This window comes from Neoarius graeffei, chromosome 28, assembly GCF_027579695.1.
Source record: "Neoarius graeffei isolate fNeoGra1 chromosome 28, fNeoGra1.pri, whole genome shotgun sequence".
NCBI lineage: Eukaryota > Metazoa > Chordata > Actinopteri > Siluriformes > Ariidae > Neoarius > Neoarius graeffei.
In genome coordinates, this window is record NC_083596.1 from 19,503,772 (window position 1) to 19,522,721 (window position 18,950).

An 18,950-nucleotide genomic window follows, 5' to 3' on the forward strand; every position below is an offset into this window, starting at 1 on the left:
GACTTTAAACCAACATCTGAAGAGGTGAGATCGCTCCTTTTTTTTTTTTTCCTATGTTTGCTGGCGGGATTGTTTTTGTTTTTGGAAAGCGCATGGGCGGTGCGCGGTTTGGTACTGCTTCCGCAGTGTTTGGACTAAAGACTCTGCCCTAAGGGCTATTCTCTCACTCTCTCACTTTGCACCATTACACAATAAATATTCACAGTGAAAGTATTTTGTAAGCGCGTTTCATGAACCAAGTTATAGGATTTGTTGACAACTCGCTTCGAGTTCATTACACCTCTACCCGGCATGAAGCACTGACAGTCGTGATTGTGACGTCATTGTAAACAAATCCGTTCTACTCATCCAGACGACTTCGCAACGGCGCCGTTGCCAGATTTTTTCACTCTGGAACCCGTTCTCAAAAGATTTCATTTTGGGGCACCCAAAACGCTGGTGCCATATGGACGCCAGGCCGAAACGATAAACAATTTTATCAGATTCACCTGAATCCGTTGCCGTGTGGACAAGGCCTTAGCCTCCGCTATGAGGGTACTTCAAAAGGTTCTCAGCCTCACCCGGAAACATGGGGCGCAACTCCCATTTTGGGGTATAACTGTATACTACCGTATAAAGCCTTCCATCACTGTCCACAAAAACTCAAATGAAAGATGCAATCAAAGAAAAAAAGGAGAGGAAAGCTTCAAGCTGGCGTGCTGTTTCTCCAGGACAACGCGCCCGTCCACACAGCACAGGTGGAAGCGGCAGAAGCAGCCAAATTTGGCTGTGACCCGTTGCCCCATGCACTTCACTCGCCCGACCTGGCACCATCTGACTTCTATCTGTTACCCAAACTGAAATCCCACTTGCGTGTTCGCCATTTTCAGAGTGACGATGAAGTCATCTGTGCTGTTGAGGAGGATCTGTGAGCTTCTTCTGCGAAGGGATAGCAAAGTTTGAACATCAGTGGCCCAAGTGCATTGAAGTTAAAGGAGACTATGTAGAAAATAACCCTTGTGGGTTTTTTTTTATGTGTGGTCTTAGACTTCTGCAGACTCCCCTTGTCCTAATGGTCAAAAATGACCCGCCTTCACTAAGCCCCTAAATTAAAGCAGTTTAATTTAATTTCACACCTCAATTTTATTTTGCATGAAGAAACAAACGGTCATTCATCATAAACTTTGTGAATATCTGGGTTTTCCCTCCTTACAGTGCAGAAAGACTGCATTTAATCAGTGGACGTTACTTGTTTTTTATTACAACACACCTGTCGTAATTGTTTTCTTTACTAAAGTAGAGGGGTTTTATTATTATTATAACTGCTAAAGGTGTCTGCATAGGTGTAAAATATTTTTAGCAAGATATAGCACTTGTAAAGCTTAACAATGCAGCAGAAAGTAGTTTTGAACACATTTTATTGAAGGGAAATAATAACACTAACGATAACCATCAATACATTACATTACATTACAGGCATTGAGCAGACGCTTGTGTCCAGAGTGACATACAACATACGCAGAGCAGCCTGGGGAGCAGCTGGCCGTTAGGTGCCTTGGTCCAAGGAATCGAACCGGCAACCTTTTGGTCCCAAAGCTGCTTCTCTAACCTTTAGGCCATGACTCCCCCCCAAAACAACTACAATAACTAACAACCTTTTGGCAACATATCAAATCTAATAAGCACATGTGGGACAGTAGGGCTGTGTGTGCATGCACTTTGTAGATACATTTATACAAGGTTAGTCAAAATTATGGTCACACTTAAATGGTAGAAACGATTAATTCACAAAGCATGCATCATATGTGCAAGATGATTTACAGGACGGTCTCAACCTGTTTGCCATCGTGTTCAACGCACAAAAACCAGCGAGCAACAGTACCATTTAAAGCCCAGACACACATTTCGCGGGGAAATGTCACCCCATGGTGTACGTCTATCTGCAGGAGAAAAATAATCCATTAGTGTTAACATAATTTTGACTAACCCTGTATTTTTACATGTTGAGTACATAGTTTTTGTTTTACTCACTTTTTTGGGGGGGAGGGGAGGGGGATTGGCATCTCCTCATGACTTTGGCAAAAAGAGAACTGGGGTACTGCAATCTGCAGCAACTATATACAGTGGGGCAAAAAAGTATTTAGTCAGTCACCAATTGTGCAAGTTCTCCCACTTAAAAAGATGAGAGAGGCCTGTAATTTTCATCATAGGTACACTTCAACTATGAGAGACAGAATGGGGGGAAAGAATCCAGGAAATCACATTGTAGGATTTTTAATGAATTAATTGGTAAATTCCTCGGTAAAATAAGTATTTGGTCACCTACAAACAAGCAAGATTTCTGGCTCTCACAGACCTGTAACAACTTCTTTAAGAGGCTCCTCTGTCCTCCACTCGTTACCTGTATTAATGGCACCTGTTTGAACTCGTTATCAGTATAAAACACACCTGTCCACAACCTCAAACAGTCACACTCCAAACTCCACTATGGCCAAGACCAAAGAGCTGTCAAAGGACACCAGAAACAAAATTGTAGACCTGCACCAGGCTGGGAAGACTGAATCTGCAATAGGTAAGCAGCTTGGTGTGAAGAAATCAACTGTGGGAACAATTATTAGAAAATGGAAGACATACAAGACCACTGATAATCTCCCTCGATCTGGGGCTCCACGCAAGATCTCACCCCGTGGGGTCAAAATGATCACAAGTACGGTGAGCAAAAATCCCAGAACCACACGGGGGGACCTAGTGAATGACCTGCAGAGAGCTGGGACCAAAGTAACAAAGGCTACCATCAGTAACACACTACGCTGCCAGGGACTCAAATCCTGCAGTGCCAGACGTGTCCCCCTGCTTAAGCCAGTACATGTCCAGGCCCGTCTGAAGTTTGCTAGAGAGCATTTGGATGATCCAGAAGAGGATTGGGAGAATGTCAGATGAAACCAAAATAGAACTTTTTGGTAAAAACTCAACTTGTCGTGTTTGGAGGAGAAAGAATGCTGAGTTGCATCCAAAGAACATCATACCTACTGTGAAGCATGGGGGTGGAAACATCATGCTTTGGGGCTGTTTTTCTGCAAAGGGACCAGGACGACTGATCCGTGTAAAGGAAAGAATGAATGGGGCCATGTATCATGAGATTTTGAGTGAAAACCTCCTTCCATCAGCAAGGGCATTGAAGATGAAACGTGGCTGGGTCTTTCAGCATGACAATGATCCCAAACACACCGCCCAGGCAACGAAAGAGTGGCTTCATAAGAAGCATTTCAAGGTCCTGGAGTGGCCTAGCCAGTCTCCAGATCTCAACCCCATAGAAAATCTTTGGAGGGAGTTGAAAGTCCGTGTTGCCCAGCGACAGCCCCAAAACCTCACTGCTCTAGAGGAGATCTGCATGGAGGAATGGGCCAAAATACCAGCAACAGTGTGTGAAAACCTTGTGAAGACTTACAGAAAACGTTTGACCTCTGTCATTGCCAACAAAGGGTATATAACAAAGTACTGAGATGAACTTTTGTTATTGACCAAATACTTATTTTCCACCATAATTTGCAAATAAATTCTTTAAAAATCAGACAATGTAATTTCCTGGATTCTTTCCCCCCATTTTGTCTCTCATAGTTGAGGTATACCTATGATGAAAATTACAGGCCTCTCTCATCTTTTTAAGTGGGAGAACTTGCACAATTGGTGACTGACTAAATACTTTTTTGCCCCACTGTATAAGCGTTCCCCATTCGTAAATAATGCTTTCAAGAGATGTTTATTTTGTCTGAAATTGAGCCATGTGTGGGGTCATGGACGGAAGATGAGAGACAGATTAATCAGTAGCACACAATCTTTGTGCGCACGCTCGTGTGTGTAGTTTTTAACGGTGTATGAATGGTTTTCGACCTGCCGAGTCAAAATTGGCCCCTAAAGCAATCTTTGTACCCTAGTTGTGTACATCTGTCACGGTTATGAACACAGGTAATGGTTTATTTTTTCCTAATGTTGGGGTCACTCTAGGAAGTCACCAAATTTCAAGTTGAAAAAATATCATTTAGGGTTTTTTTCAGCTGTCAAAACATAATAGTGGGTCATTTTTGACCCTGAAGTCAACACAAGGGTTAACGCAAGAACAAGCTTTCTCCTGTGACGTTTTCTGGGTGAGGCTGAGAACTTTGTGAAGTACCCTCGTAAGACCACTGAGATCGGAGGCAATAAGTCAAGTACTTCAGGAAGCAGCTGGAAACCTTTAGCTTGTATGTGATAGTTAAAGCCTGTATCGATATTGATATCGATGTCACAAGTTATACGGTACCACAGTGCTGCTGAATTCTCAAATTTGAGTACAGTACAGTAGCTCTGGTGGTATTTCTAGCTGCAAGGCAAATCACAGGTTTATATATTAGTGTGCTCACTCTCACATCAGATACACAGTGTGTTTTAAAAAAAAACAAAAAACCTGTAATTGCTGAGACGTTGAAGCTTTCTGTGAGAGACGTTTATTTAGCATTTTGGGAAGGAGTCTCCAGTGTCGGTGATTTTCTATAGATCCGTACTTGAACAAGCCATTTCCTGTCAGCTTCTCTTCCTGGTTTCAAATTAATTTTTTGAGCCCCCCCCCACACACACACACACACGTGGCACTAGCAGCACTTAGCAAAACTAATTGATTGTGACAGTAACACTACTTACACCTTCACAATAACTTCATTTCTCATACATGTCAACCTTTGGTCAATCAAACCTGTATAACCACCCTCCAAAATCTGTATTTCCCTTATAAAATCCGTATAAGATGCAAATTAAAATAATTTACCTAAAATTTGAATGATAATTAACAATGATATATCCCAGTTACTTTTCATTCAATATTAATAACAATAAACCTTTAGAATGAATACAAAGCTCCAATGTTTGACAAAAACACAAAGTGTTATCAGCGTAGTTGCGAAGGAAATACTTCGTTGTTTGGAGACAGGTTTCACCGAGCGGCTATTATGTACGAGACTTCATATTAGCCACAAAGTCAGGAAAATCTGTTCGTAAAATTAAGTTATAATGACCAAATACAATGAAAAGTATTTTTCCAGTCTCACCTGTGAAAGGTAATCCCATGTGATCTCGTTTGGACGGTAAACCTGTTGGTACAGTTAAACGCAGCACATGAATGAGACATCTTTATTCTCGGCTACTGTCTAGACGCTATACCAGAGACGGTTGAAGAATCTCCACTTTGCCACATCCAATATGGCGGCGAGGATGACGTATGATTCTACACAGAAGGCGGCATCTATGTTTATATGTCTATGACTTCCCGGTTGGCGGGATTCTCGCAATGCGGTGTGCGCATGATCAAAAGTGGAACGAAGTCTCGCTACCACAAGATAACGCGCGATTTCATAAGACTCTTTACTGGCTGTCTGTGGTGTACAGTACGTTTGTAAATGTTATGCGCTCTTTTATCATCGTGGGAATTGATTATAGCTCTAAATAAATATTGAAGTTTTTTTAAAGAATCCGTATAACTTTATTTGTACGCCCGTATACTACGTTTATTGAATCAAATCCATATAAAATACGGACATTCCGTATAGGTTGACATGTATGATTTCTGTGAGAGCTTTATAATAGAAAATGGCTTCCCATGAAAACATTAGGAGGGTTACTGGAAAAGAAAAAAGCTATACTTTTTGATAACTGAAAACAGCATCAATACTGCAGAGGTGGACAAAGTACCCAACTTCATTACTTAAGTCAAAGTCCAGATCCCACTGGTCAAATGTTACTCCGATACAAGTGAAAGTTGTCCAGTCAAATTTTTACTCAAGTTAAAGTACTGAAGTACTTGCTTTTAAAAATACTTAAGTATTAAAAGTACTCTCGTGGTTACCAGAGGACCAACCCCCTACTGTAACCCTAGCTACAGTATGTAAATAGGCGAGAGGCCGAGGGCTACAGAAACTGAGATCGGCACCGCCTAATGGGCCATATGGTGCGGGAAGGACTATAGACTTGGATTAAAAGTACATTTTCAGTCAACGTATTGTTGTATCATTGCCACAACGCTTACAAAACCTAATGCCTCTGAAGCAACCTACTGGATTTACTGACTAGCTTGTAGAACCTGTAGAATAAACACCTTTAAACACAGATTTCTACATTCTGTCTATTTAGCAAGATTATGCTTAAACATATTTCTGAAAGGACTTCAGAAAAGTTAATGTTATTCATGTTAGCATAACTCCGTTTTTACATGCTAAAGTTAACTATGGACAAGGCGATGGCAACTTGGCGGGTAAATCCATAGAAAGCCATTTGACTAACCAGACTGCATAGCTACACTACCGTTCAAAAGTTTGGGGTCACCCAGACAATTTTGTGTTTTCCATGAAAAGTCACACTTTTATTTATCACCATAAGTTGTAAAATGAATAGAAAATATAGTCAAGACATTTTTCTGGCCATTTTGAGCATTTAATCGACCCCACAAATGTGATGCTCCAGAAACTCAATCTGCTCAAAGGAAGGTCAGTTTTATAGCTTCTCTAAAGAGCTCAACTGTTTTCAGCTGCGCTAACATGATTGTACAAGGGTTTTCTAATCATCCATTAGCCTTCTGAGGCAATGAGCAAACACATTGTACCATTAGAACACTGGAGTGAGAGTTGCTGGAAATGGGCCTCTATACACCTATGGAGATATTGCACCAAAAACCAGACATTCGCAGCTAGAATAGTCATTTACCACATTAGCAATGTATAGAGTGGATTTCTGATTAGTTTAAAGTGATCTTCATTGAAAAGAACAGTGCTTTTCTTTCAAAAATAAGGACATTTCAAAGTGACCCCAAACTTTTGAACGGTAGTGTATTGCAACGTTATCGCTAGCTCTAAAAGCACGGACAACTTCATTGCAAGCTTTCTCTTGGAAGAAAACATTTATATACCTCAATATGCTTCCGCAGGTTGGACGGCGAGTTTTTGTAGGCTGTGACGTGGTTCGTTTTAGCCAAACAAAGCAAACATTTAAAACGAAACGAATCTTTAATCCTTTCAGAAAACTGAAACATGGGTTCTAGGTATAGCCATGAGTGCGTGCGTTCCCCAAAAGAACCGCCTCCTTCCATTCTGCCATCAACTGATCGTGTTATATAACGCTGCTGAGAAATCACTGAACTTGATTTTATAGTTCATGGACATGACGTCACCTTAATGATTACTGATTGTTTTTTCGCAGGTGACACTGAGAAAGCCAATCGCGTTTTAGAAAAGAAAAGGAAAAAACATCCGCTTTCAAAGCTGCTTCATAGTAACGAGTAACGAGGCCCTTGATAGAAATGTAGTGGAGTAAAAAGTACGATATTTGTCTTTCAAATGTAGTGAAGTTAAAGTCAGAAGTTCCCCCCAAAAAATAATACTCAAGTAAAGTACAGATACTCAAAAAGTGCACTCAAGTACAGTACTCAAGTAAATGTACTTCGTTACTGTCCACCTCTGCAATACTGCACCACGGAGCCATTTATTTGACCAGCTCCAAAGTCTGAGTGGAAAATGTATTATGAAAGTATACAAATTAAAAGACAACAAATATAAAAATGATAAGAAGGCAATCTGAGCGCGGCCATCCCGTCGTGCAGATTACAGACCATGGCCAAGTTGAAGAAAGCACACAAGCGCTATTCATTCTCTGCACGTTCACTATATTCCCTCAGGTGCATCACAGAGAGCTAATGAAAACAAAGAGACCATAATCGCCTCAGTGTTTGGGCTTCATTAAAGGTGGATCTCGCCAACACGCTCACACGGCTGTCCTAAAAACATCCGTGAGAAATCACACATGGAGAACTGGGGCGTGAGAGAAGATCAAGCCATGCATCAGATATCGATCTCTTGCATAACCATGGAAATGTAAAACAACCCTGTATTTATGAACAGCAGGAGACGTGCATCAATATACAACATGCACCTGTGGGAAGTGAGTGCACGCTTTTCAACACACTGCGCACAAAGAGACGTGGGCTTTCAGCAGATAGCAGACAAGAGCAGCTGATTTCAGAGCAGACAGTAATGAGAGCATCTTGTAACCCTGGCCAGGAGAAGCATTAAATCTCACACAGAGAGGAGAGATGGGAAGAGCCTCGCAATCGAGTCAAACAGGCAGCCTGTGGACATCCCAGAGTTTCCAGGTTATCATAATGTAGACATGCTGAGAAACACAATAATGATGCAATGGAGCCCCTGCACACTGGAGAAACCCTGCAGCAACTTCCAGCATCAGTTTCCGTCAAGTATAAACACGTCATAGAAACATCAGTAAAATCATTTCAAATCAGTGCTGCCAATTTACCAAAAACCCAAGCAAAGACGGACATCGGCTCAGATAATGCAACAGTGTCACTCAAATCCTTATTCTTGATCATGTACCTGCTATAACAAGCTGCTGAAAACAAGACTACAACATTCAAATCTTCACAACTCAAGTCACTGTGGATGGTTTCATTACATAAACCAATAATCACATCAAAGTGATAGTTACAGCTGAAATCTGGGTAAAATTCACACAAAAAAGAAATCATCCTGTACCACTACCCTTGGTATCCAATTACAGTATTGTAGATTTGTATTTGAAGTGCACCAGTCTTTTTATTTTCCAGCAAAAGACTCCCAGAACATGATGCTACCACCCCCATGCTTCACACTTTAGTTGGTTGGTGTTCCAACCAAAGTTTCCTTTGCAAAAACACAAAACGATCTAAAATGGGAAACAGCCAATTCACCAAAAACAAAGAAATCAGAGCTCTCTTTTTACAAACTACTGTAAGCAAAAGAAAAGAGAAGCAAATGAAGGTAGTACAAATGTTCATAAAAGTTTATTAAGAAAAGGCCTGTTTGTTATTAACGTTTTCATTTTTAATTAAAGGAATATTTTAGTTAACAAGTTATTTTATTTTTTTCGCAGTCCGGTTTCCATCAAATCCTGCACTCTGATTGGCTGGCGGGCGGGTCCATATCCTACGATACGGACCCCAGTTACGGACCCCGGTTATTGATCTCTGGCGACTCGCTCGTTCACAACAACAAACATAGTAGCATTTTTTGTCAACATTTATCTTTTTTTTTTTTATAAGACTTATAAGATTATCAAAAATCTTATAAATCTTTGCCAGCATTTCTCAGGAGAATAGCATTAATTTTACAGCATGGATAGCGATAACGACAGTGTTCACAGCGAAAGCGAGTTTTACTACCCTGAGGAAGAAGAAATAAAAGAAAACATTTCAGGAGAAAGCTAAAAACCTGTAACTGTTGCTAACGCCGAGCAAAAACATGGCTGAATCCTGAATGACTCAATTTTGTATAAATAGGGGACTACACAGGCGGCAAAATGTAGTTTTTTTTTCCTGCCATGGAAGTGCACTTGTATACCGAGGAGGAAGCAATTTGCATTACAGCCGTGAATGAGGATTCAAAATGGCGGCTCGACTCGGTTTTCCCCTTTCGGGCACTCTCGTTTTCTGTTAGAATTTGGTAAAGAAAAAAATAAATATATTATTTACCAGCTTAAGGTCGGTCCGTATGGTGAAATACCGTGACCTCGGCCTTGAATACTGACCTCGGCCCAGAGGGCCTCGCTCAGTACTTTCAAGACTTCGGTCATGGTATTTCATGATGCGGACCTCCCAGTTGGTATAAGTTGATAAAGAATAGAAAAATAAATGTTGCAATTTATTGCGGGAGTTAGACAAACGGATCGAGGCAGTGTCGGTGGTGTTGCGGACAGTAAACCGGTCTGTTTTGAAGAGAGCTGAGCCAAAAGGCAAAGCTCTCAATTTACTGGTCCATCTATGTTCCCATCCTCACCTATGGCTACGAGTTATGGGTAGTGACCGAAAGAATGAGATTGTGGATACAAGCGGCCGAAATGAGTTTTCTCCGCAGGGTGGCTAGGCTCTCCCTTAGAGACAGGGTGAGAAGCTCCGTAATTCGGAAGAGGCTCAGAGTGAAACGCTGCTCCTCCACATTGAAAGGAGTCAGCTGAGGTGGTTTGGGCACCTTGTTAGGATGCCCCCTGGACGTCTCCCAAGGGAGGCTCTCTGGGCATGCCCCACTGGGAGGAGACCCCGGGGCAGACCCAGGACACGCTGGAGAGATTACATCTCTCGGCTGGCCTGAGAATGCTTCGGTATTCCTGCGGAAGAGCTGGTGGAGGTGGCCGGGGAGAGGGAAGTCTAGGCTGTTCTGGGCTGCTACCCCCACAACCCAGACAAGCAGTAGGAAATGGACGGATGAATTGATGCTGCAATTTTTTGGTAATAAAATTAGATTTTTCTTCAAATATTTCATGGGAAAATCAATTCATTAACCTAGTATCATGAACCGAATGCAAATGTGAATTGGATGAATTGTTACATGCCTATCATAAACTGTTTCCTCCTCCTGTTGAGTCATGCTGGCTTCATGACAGTCTTCTGACAGCTTGTTAAGAGTCTATAGATGGTTTACTGTCTGTTTGTAAAGTGTCTAAACTTGTCTTAAATATAAATATGTTACTCTGAGTCATGTTATTCATCATTTTACTTGAAAGAATTAACACTTTCACCACTGCAAAACACTATACTGGTCCAAAAAATATGGAATCTTTCAACACTACAGACTGCAAAAACGGTCTCATGTATTGGTCACCATTATCACGGCAGACTGCTATTCTAGTCTCATTGTAGTAGGGAAACCCCTGTGTATTTTATATACCGATTGGTTGAAAAGTCGGATTCCGTGGGATTTCCTAAAATGTCATTTTGATAGGCACAATGTTATTTTATGTTAATTAGGGTTACGCATCTTTCTTTTGGTGGATAAAACACGAATTTACCTGTGTTCAATTTATTATCATAAGTGCTCCATACTATGGCACACACTCTAGTTCACTACGTATCTTCTTCTTTTGGCTGCTCCCGATTAGGGGTCGCCACAGCGGATCTTTCGTTTCCATTGCTCCCTGTCTTCCGCATCCTTCTCTACCACACCTGCTACTTTCAAGTCCTCTCTCACCACGTGCATGTATCTCCTCTTTGGCCTTCCTCATTTTCGTTTCCCTGGCAGCTCCATCCTCAACATTCTCCTTCCCACATGCTCTGCATCTCTTCTCAGGATGTGCCCGTACCATCTCAGTCTCATCTCTCTTAGGGGTTGTTTTACAATCAGGGCACAAAGTTTGTGTCACAGGGGTCCAAAATTCAAATTGATTCAAACTGGTTCTTGTACCAGTTTTTAAGTGAAGGACAAGTTAAAGAACAGATTTCAGGTAATTTTTTGACAATGTGTATGGTAGTTTTGTGTAATCTGCTATAAGATAAAGAAGATAAACACTACGTTCAGGCTGCAACCTGAAACGACCCATATCCGATTTGTTGTGAAATCCGATTTATTTTGTTAGGCCGTTCACATTACCAATTATATGAGACTTGTATGCGATCTCCAATATGAACGGAAAACGACCCAAAAGTGTCCCGCATGCGCAAATTGACACGTAATAAGCACATCTATATAATACGTAAACAAAAAAAAAGCGCACTCTTCAAGTTTCCACCAAAGAGGCGGGATTAGCCAACGCAGAACAGTGACGTTTGTCTCTTGTTGATGGCGTGTAGGTCGCATGAATGCGACCTGTCCGGTCAGACTGCAGTCGCATGTGAAAATAACGGATATGCATCGGAATTAGGACCACATATCCAAGCGGCCTGGGTCGCATGTGAAAAAAAATCGGATCTGTGTCGTTCAGATTGTCAATAACAAATCGGATACAGGTCGCATATGGGCAAAAAAATCGGATATGGGTCGTTTCAGGGTGCAGTGTAGGGCTGGGAGAAACAAATGAAGTGATTCTCGGTGAGGACATTTTTTTTTGACAATTCAGAATCCACTACTTCCATAGTGCTTTTAAATATACGGCTGTAAGCTTTGTGTTAGTTGTCTCTAATATTTATGTCCCGATATCTTGACCACATTTTAGGATGAAAATAATCATTTTAGATATGTTATTTTATATTGAAAATTAGCTGTCTCGGAGAGGACATTTTTTTGACACAATTGCATACTAATTTGATCAAAATAGTCTGAAAACTTACTGGCATTCAACATTAAAACTTAACTATGTTTCCAATGATATGGAACCAAATACGTGTTTTATGGTATAAAGAATGATTTAAGTGCATCCCTTTTGGAGCTACCTGTGGTCAAAAAAGCACTTTTTCTAAATGACACAAGTAATTTTGCTAAATATGACATATATTGCCATACATTCACCAAAAATAACGTTATCACCAAATTTTTTTTTGCATGGTAAATAGAGCGATCACAGGGCTACAATAAACAACCAAGTTTATTTAGTCAAGCCTTTTGATATTGAAGATAATAAGTGTTTAATGTGATTTTTAGCTTGCGTACCCTGATTGTAAAACAACCCATAGCTTAATTCCCAAGCTCTCCACATGTGCTGTCCCTCTGATGTGCTCGGTCCTTATCCTGTCCAATCTCGTCACTCCCATCGCAAGCCTTAACATCCTCAACTCCGCCACCTCCAACTTTGCCTCCTGTCTCTTCGTTAAGGGTACGGCCTCCAATCCATACATCACAGCTGGCCTCACTACTTTCTTATACATCTTACCTTTCACTTTTGCTGGGACTTTCCTATCACAAATGACTCCCGAAATCCTTCTCCAACTGCTCCACCCTGCCTGCACTCTCTTTCACACCTCACTATCGCAGCCCCCATTTTCCCGCACAGTTGACCCCAGGGACTTGAATTCACCAACTTTCTTTACGTCTACTCCCTGCATCTTCATTACACTCTCATCCCTGTTCTCATTGATGCACATGTATTCTGTTTTGCTACTGCTCACCGTCATTCCTCTTCGTTCCAACTCTAGTTCACTACGTATATTTTCTTTTAAAATTGTGTACTGGTTTATACTGAATTTATCACAAAGTTACTTCGTGTTAATGGTATTTCTTACAAAAAGTTATACAACGTACATTACATGACAGGAATTTAGCAGACGCTCTTATCCAGACCGACATACAACATACTCAGTGCAGCCTGGGGAGCAGTTAGGGTGCCTTGCTCAAGGGCACTTCAGCCATTCTAGGGAATCAAACAGGCAACCTTTTGGTCCCAAAACTCCTCTAATCATTAGGCCATGGCTTCCCCATATAGCAGTTTGTATATGAAGTTACGCAGTGATGAAAGAGTTAATCTCATCTCATCTCATTATCTCTAGCCGCTTTATCCTGTTCTACAGGGCCGCAGGCAAGCTGGAGCCTATCCCAGCTGACTACGGGTGAAAGGCGGGGTACACCCTGGACAAGTCGCCAGGTCATCACAGGGCTGACACATAGACACAGACAACCATTCACACTCACATTCACACCTACGGTCAATTTAGAGTCACCAGTTAACCTCGAACCCGGACCTTCTTGCTGTGAGGCGACAGTGCTAACCACTACACTACCGTGCCGCCCATGAAAGAGTTAATGAATTAATTAATTTCGTGAAATAATTTAAAAATGTAGTATTAAGTATTAAATAATATATCGAAATCATATGCTTAATACCCAAGTATTGATTATCATCTCATTTCAATTGCCCTGCTTTTCAATGCACTGACTTTTCCAACTTGACCAAGCAAATCAATAGATAGATAGATAAAAAATTACAATACAATATTAAGTAGTTTTTTTTCAGCTTTGGTAAAATAAAAATTAAAATTAAAATATCATTACGGCCTCTAGGAGATCAAAGCTGTGTCAGCTCACAGGGAAGCCATTTAGATTTTGTTATGTGGGCCGAAAGGGAGAAGAGTGAACTCGCACTACCTTAAATATGTGACTGATACTAAAATCATGCCTGTGGATTCTCTGCCTGTGATTTTTACCAAACAAGGTATGAAAATAACTTCTACTCTCACATCAGCGACACACAGCATTTCTTGGTGGGCTATCCGTGGAGGAGGAGGTATGTGATTCATGATCTTAATCCTATATGTACCACAAACCAAAGGGTTAATGAAGATCTCAGGTTTCCTCAACCTCTTCCCTCGTTAGTTAAAATCGACACCTTGATGTACCATGACACCCAAACAACAAACATGGAAAAGAGTCTCGAGTTACAGTGCCCAGAGGACTTCACCTTTACATAAGGGAGACTGACTAAGGCCCTGTCCACACGGCAACGGATTCAGGTGACTCCGATACAATTGCTTATCGTTTAGGCCTGGCGTCCACACGGCACCGGCGTTTTGGGTGCCCAAAACGCTATCTTTTTGAGAACGGGTTCCAGAGTGGAAAGATCTGGCAACGTTGCCGTTGTGAAGTCGTCTGGATGAGTAGAACGGATTTGTTTACGATGACGTCACAACCACATGACTATGAGTGCTTCACGCCGGGTAGAAGTGTAACGAATATCACCAGGATATCACCAAGAAAAAGCCTTACAGAGCACTAGTGAGAGTGAAACACGAGCTTGGATATTATTATTATTATTATTATTATGTTCAGTGTTAGTTCACAGTAGTAATGCAAGAAGCAGAATAGTGACAGTAATAGTGAAGCAAAAACATGCAATTGTACAAACACTGCAGCTCTACAGCAAAATATTCATTTATGAAATGGTCTGATTCTTAACACCGGTAGTGCCAATGATCTTCTCATTGCGATGCGAGTTGTCAACAAATCCTATAACTTGGTTCATGAAACGCGCTTACAAAATATTTTCACTGTGAATATTTATTGTGTAATGGTGCAAAGTGAGAGAGAGAGAGAGAGAGAGAGAGAGAGAGACTGCCCTTAGGGCAGAGTCAATCCCGCCAGCAAAAATAGGGAAAAAAAAGGAGCGATCTCACCTCTTCAGATGTTGGTTTAAGTCTGACAATACAATCCTCAAAAAGGGCGTAGAGGAGCAAATTAATCCATCAACGTGTAGCATTCAATTTATTCCGGACCATTAAAGACGCCGCATTCCGCGTAGAATCATACGTCATCCTCGCCGCCATATTGGATAGGTCAAAGCGGAGAATAAAGATTCATGCGCTGCCTTTAACTGTACCAACAGGTTTACCGTCCAAACGAGATCACATGGGATTACCTTTCACAGGTGAGAAACAACAAATTAATCCATCAACGTGTAGTATTCAATTTATTCCGGACCATTAAAGACGCCGCCTTCCGCGTAGAATCATACGTCATCCTCGCCGCCATATTGGATAGGTCAAAGCGGAGAATAAAGATTAGCTGCGTTTAACTGTACCAACAGGTTTGCCGTCCAAACGAGATCACATGGGATTACCTTTCACAGGTGAGACTGGAAAAATACTTTTCATTGTATTTGGTCATTATAATGTAATTTTACGAACAGATTTTCCTGACTTTGTGGCTAATATGAAGTCTCGCGCATAATAGTTTATGCGCATGCGTCCTTACTACTTCTATTGTTCTGGTGTCTCCGAAGGGACCGTCTTACAGCGCCCCTAGAGGTGTGCCATGTGTATTGCATCGTTTTCAGCAAGCGTTGCGTTGCCATATGGACCTGATATTTTACTGATCGTTGCCCATTTGGACGCGATATATTTTTAAATAACATCTCGTTGCCGTTGTCGTGTGGATGTAGCCTAAAAGCGTCCATGGAAAAGGCTAGTCGGCTAGTGAGCTCGTGACTTTTAAAGCTTTGTTTTTCTAACGTCATCAAGCAAGCTAACCAAGATACCGTCATAAAAATACGGACCTATTCTTATCATCAGGGATGGACACTGCATTTCATTTAACAGGCTAACATTTCACATCAAGACTTAAAATCTGCATTCATGAGTTATGAGGCTATAATTAATTGGAAGCAAAATTCCAAAAAGAAATCCCAAGATGAAATGCTGATCCTCCTCTTCCAGCAAATTCTCAGAGCTCCTTATTACAGACAGATCTGTGCACTGTGTAAGGTTTTTGATTAGTCCATCTCTCACAGAAATTCCCAGTTGATAACTCACAGTACTCGATGCCCAGGACAATATCTCTGAAGTAGCGACGGGCCTGCTCCTCAGTGAAAGGGTTGTCTGTTGGCACCTCCATCACTGGGCTGGGGGGAAAGAAAAAAAAAAAGAGAAACATATAGAGAGAACTGTGTGAATGAGGGTTCAAGAGGTCTAAAGTCTGAAGAGTCTCATTACATGGAGAGGTTTAAAGGAGCGGTTTTTAATTTTAGGCCCCTGTGATGCCTGTGAATCAAATCTCAATAGCAATAAAAGCACAGACAAGCCTCTCACTTCCACTCCTCCATGCCTTTTAACTCCGGATTAGCATCGTTCTGGAAGCGAGGCTAATTTCAGGGCCAGAAATAGAAAAATAAACAGAAGACTGAAATGAAGAAACTAGCTTGATTATAGGACAATAAATAATCTTTCACATTTTAAAACAAGATCACATCTTCACATCTTATAAAATGTTATGACTATTGTACAGCTTCAAAATTACCAGACTGCACCTTTAAATTACGAGAAGATTGATAAGTGTGTTCTGGCCTACAGTGGTGGTTGAAAGTTTGTGAACCCTTTAGAATTTTCTATATTTCTGCATAAATATGACCTAAAACATCATCAGATTTTCACACAAGTCCTAAAAGTAGATAAAGAGAACCCAGTTAAACAAATGAGACAAAAATATTATACTTGATCATTTGTTTATTGAGGAAAATGATCTAATATTATAGATCTGTAAGTGGCAAAAGTATGTGAACCTTTGCTTTCAGTATCTGGTGTGACCCCCTTGTGCAGCAATAACTGCAACTAAACATTTCCGGTAACTGTTGATCAGTCCTGCACACCGGCTTGGAGGAATTTTAGCCCATTCCTCCGTACAGAACAGCTTCAACTCTGGGATGTTGGTGGGTTTCCTCACATGAACTGCTCGCTTCAGGTCTTTCCACAACATTTCGATTGGATTAAGGTCAGAACTTTGACTTGGCCATTCCAAAACATTAACTTTATTCTTCTTTAACCATTCTTTGGTAGAACGACTTGTGTGCTTAGGGTCGTTGTCTTGCTGCATGACCCACCTTCTCTTGAGATTCAGTTCATGGACAGATGTCCTGACATTTTCCTTTAGAATTCACTGGTATAATTCAGAATTTATTGTTCCATCAATAATGGCAAGCCATCCTGGCCCAGATGCAGCAAAACATGCCCAAACCATGATACTACCACCACCATGTTTCACAGATGGGATAAGGTTCTTATGCTGGAATGCAGTGTTTTCCTTTCTCCAAACGTAACACTTCTCATTTAAACCAAAATGTTCTATTTTGGGCTCATCCATCCACAAAACATTTTTCCAATAGCCTTCTGGCTTGTCCACGTGATCTTTAGCAAACTGCAGACGAGCAACAATGTTCTTTTTGGAGAGCAGTGGCTTTCTCCTTGCACCCCTGCGATGCACACCATTGTTGTTCAGTGTTCTCCTGATGGTGGACTCATGAACTCTCTCACATTAGCCAATGTGAGAGAGGCCTTCAGTTGCTTAGAAGTTACCCTGGGGTCCTTTGTGACCTTGCCGACTATTACACGCCTTGCTCTTGGAGTGATCTTTGTTGGTCGACCACTCCTGGGGAGGGTAACAATGATCTTGAATTTCCTCCATTTATGCACAATCTGTTTGACTCTGGATTGGTGGAGTCCAAACTCTTTAGAGGTGGTTTTGTAACCTTTTCCAACCTGATGAGCATCAACAACACTTTTTCTGAGGTCCTCAGAAATCTCCTTTGTTCGTGCCATGATACACTTCCACAAACATGTGTTGTGAAGATCAGACTTTGATAGATCCCTGTTCCTTAAATAAAACAGGGTGCCCACTCACACCTGATTGTCATCCCATTGATTGAAAACACCTGACTCTAATTTCACCTTCAAATTAACTGCTAATCCTAGAGGTTCACATACTTTTGCCACTCACAGATATGTAATATTCGATCATTTTCCTCAATAAATAAATGACCAAGTATAATATTTTTGTCTCATTTGTTTAACTGGGTTCTCTTTATCTAGTTTTAGGACTTGTGTGAAAATCTGATGATGTTTTAGGTCACATTTATGCAGAAATAAAAAATTCTAAAGGGTTCACAAACTTTCAAGCACCACTGTACATCAGGAAATGCAATTTCAAATTCATACCGGTAATTCAGGGGCGTAGCTGATGTGTGTGTGTGTAGTCCTGGGGTGCCCATGACCCCCCCTTTGTCGGACCATATATTTTTTTTTCAATAGCCACATAAGAATATTAGAAAATATTCTAATCTTTTTTTTTTTTTAAACTAGATTGTCACCTCAGCCTCATTAGGGTTTCTATAACCTTGTATGGACTTCCTGTGGTTTTGGCGCAAAAACCCAGTTCTGCGCAAGCGCAAAACGATCGCACTAGAAAGCATGGTCAAGCTGCCAGTGTAGCTGCAGTCTTTTTAGTTGCGAATTACGGGTATTTCCTCGTGTTAATAATTCGCCATGTCAAAACAAGCGAAACTTTCCTCCTTCTTTCGATGTGAAGAGAGGTAAGCAATTTATTATATATTTTTTTCCATGTGGGTGGCACGGTGGTGTAGTGGTTAGCACTGTCGCCTCACAGCAAGAAGGTCCGGGTTCGAGCCCCGTGGCCGGCGAGGGCCTTTCTGTGCGGAGTTTGCATGTTCTCCCCGTGTCCGCGTGGGTTTCCTCCGGGTGCTCCGGTTTCCCCCACAGTCCAAAGACATGCAGGTTAGGTTAACTGGTGACTCTAAATTGACCGTAGGTGTGAATGGTTGTCTGTGTCTATGTGTCAGCCCTGTGATGACCTGGCGACTTGTCCAGGGTGTACCCCGCCTTTCGCCCGTAGTCAGCTGGGTTAGGCTCCAGCTTGCCTGCGACCCTGTAGAACAGGATAAAGCGGCTAGAGATAATGAGATGAGATGAAATTTTTTTC

General features: G+C 41.4%; 1 protein-coding gene across 5 annotated transcripts in view; it reads right to left on the reverse strand.

The window, feature by feature from the left end:
- camkk1a (calcium/calmodulin-dependent protein kinase kinase 1, alpha a) overlaps positions 1–18,950 on the reverse strand; it is a 314,395-nt gene that overhangs the window by 72,909 nt on the left and 222,536 nt on the right. For all 5 annotated transcript variants that reach the window (XM_060912105.1, XM_060912109.1, XM_060912106.1 and 2 more), the window contains one exon: positions 15,995–16,083. In XM_060912105.1, coding sequence (XP_060768088.1) covers positions 15,995–16,083 — 89 coding nt within the window. The remainder of the gene's footprint in view (positions 1–15,994; positions 16,084–18,950) is intronic.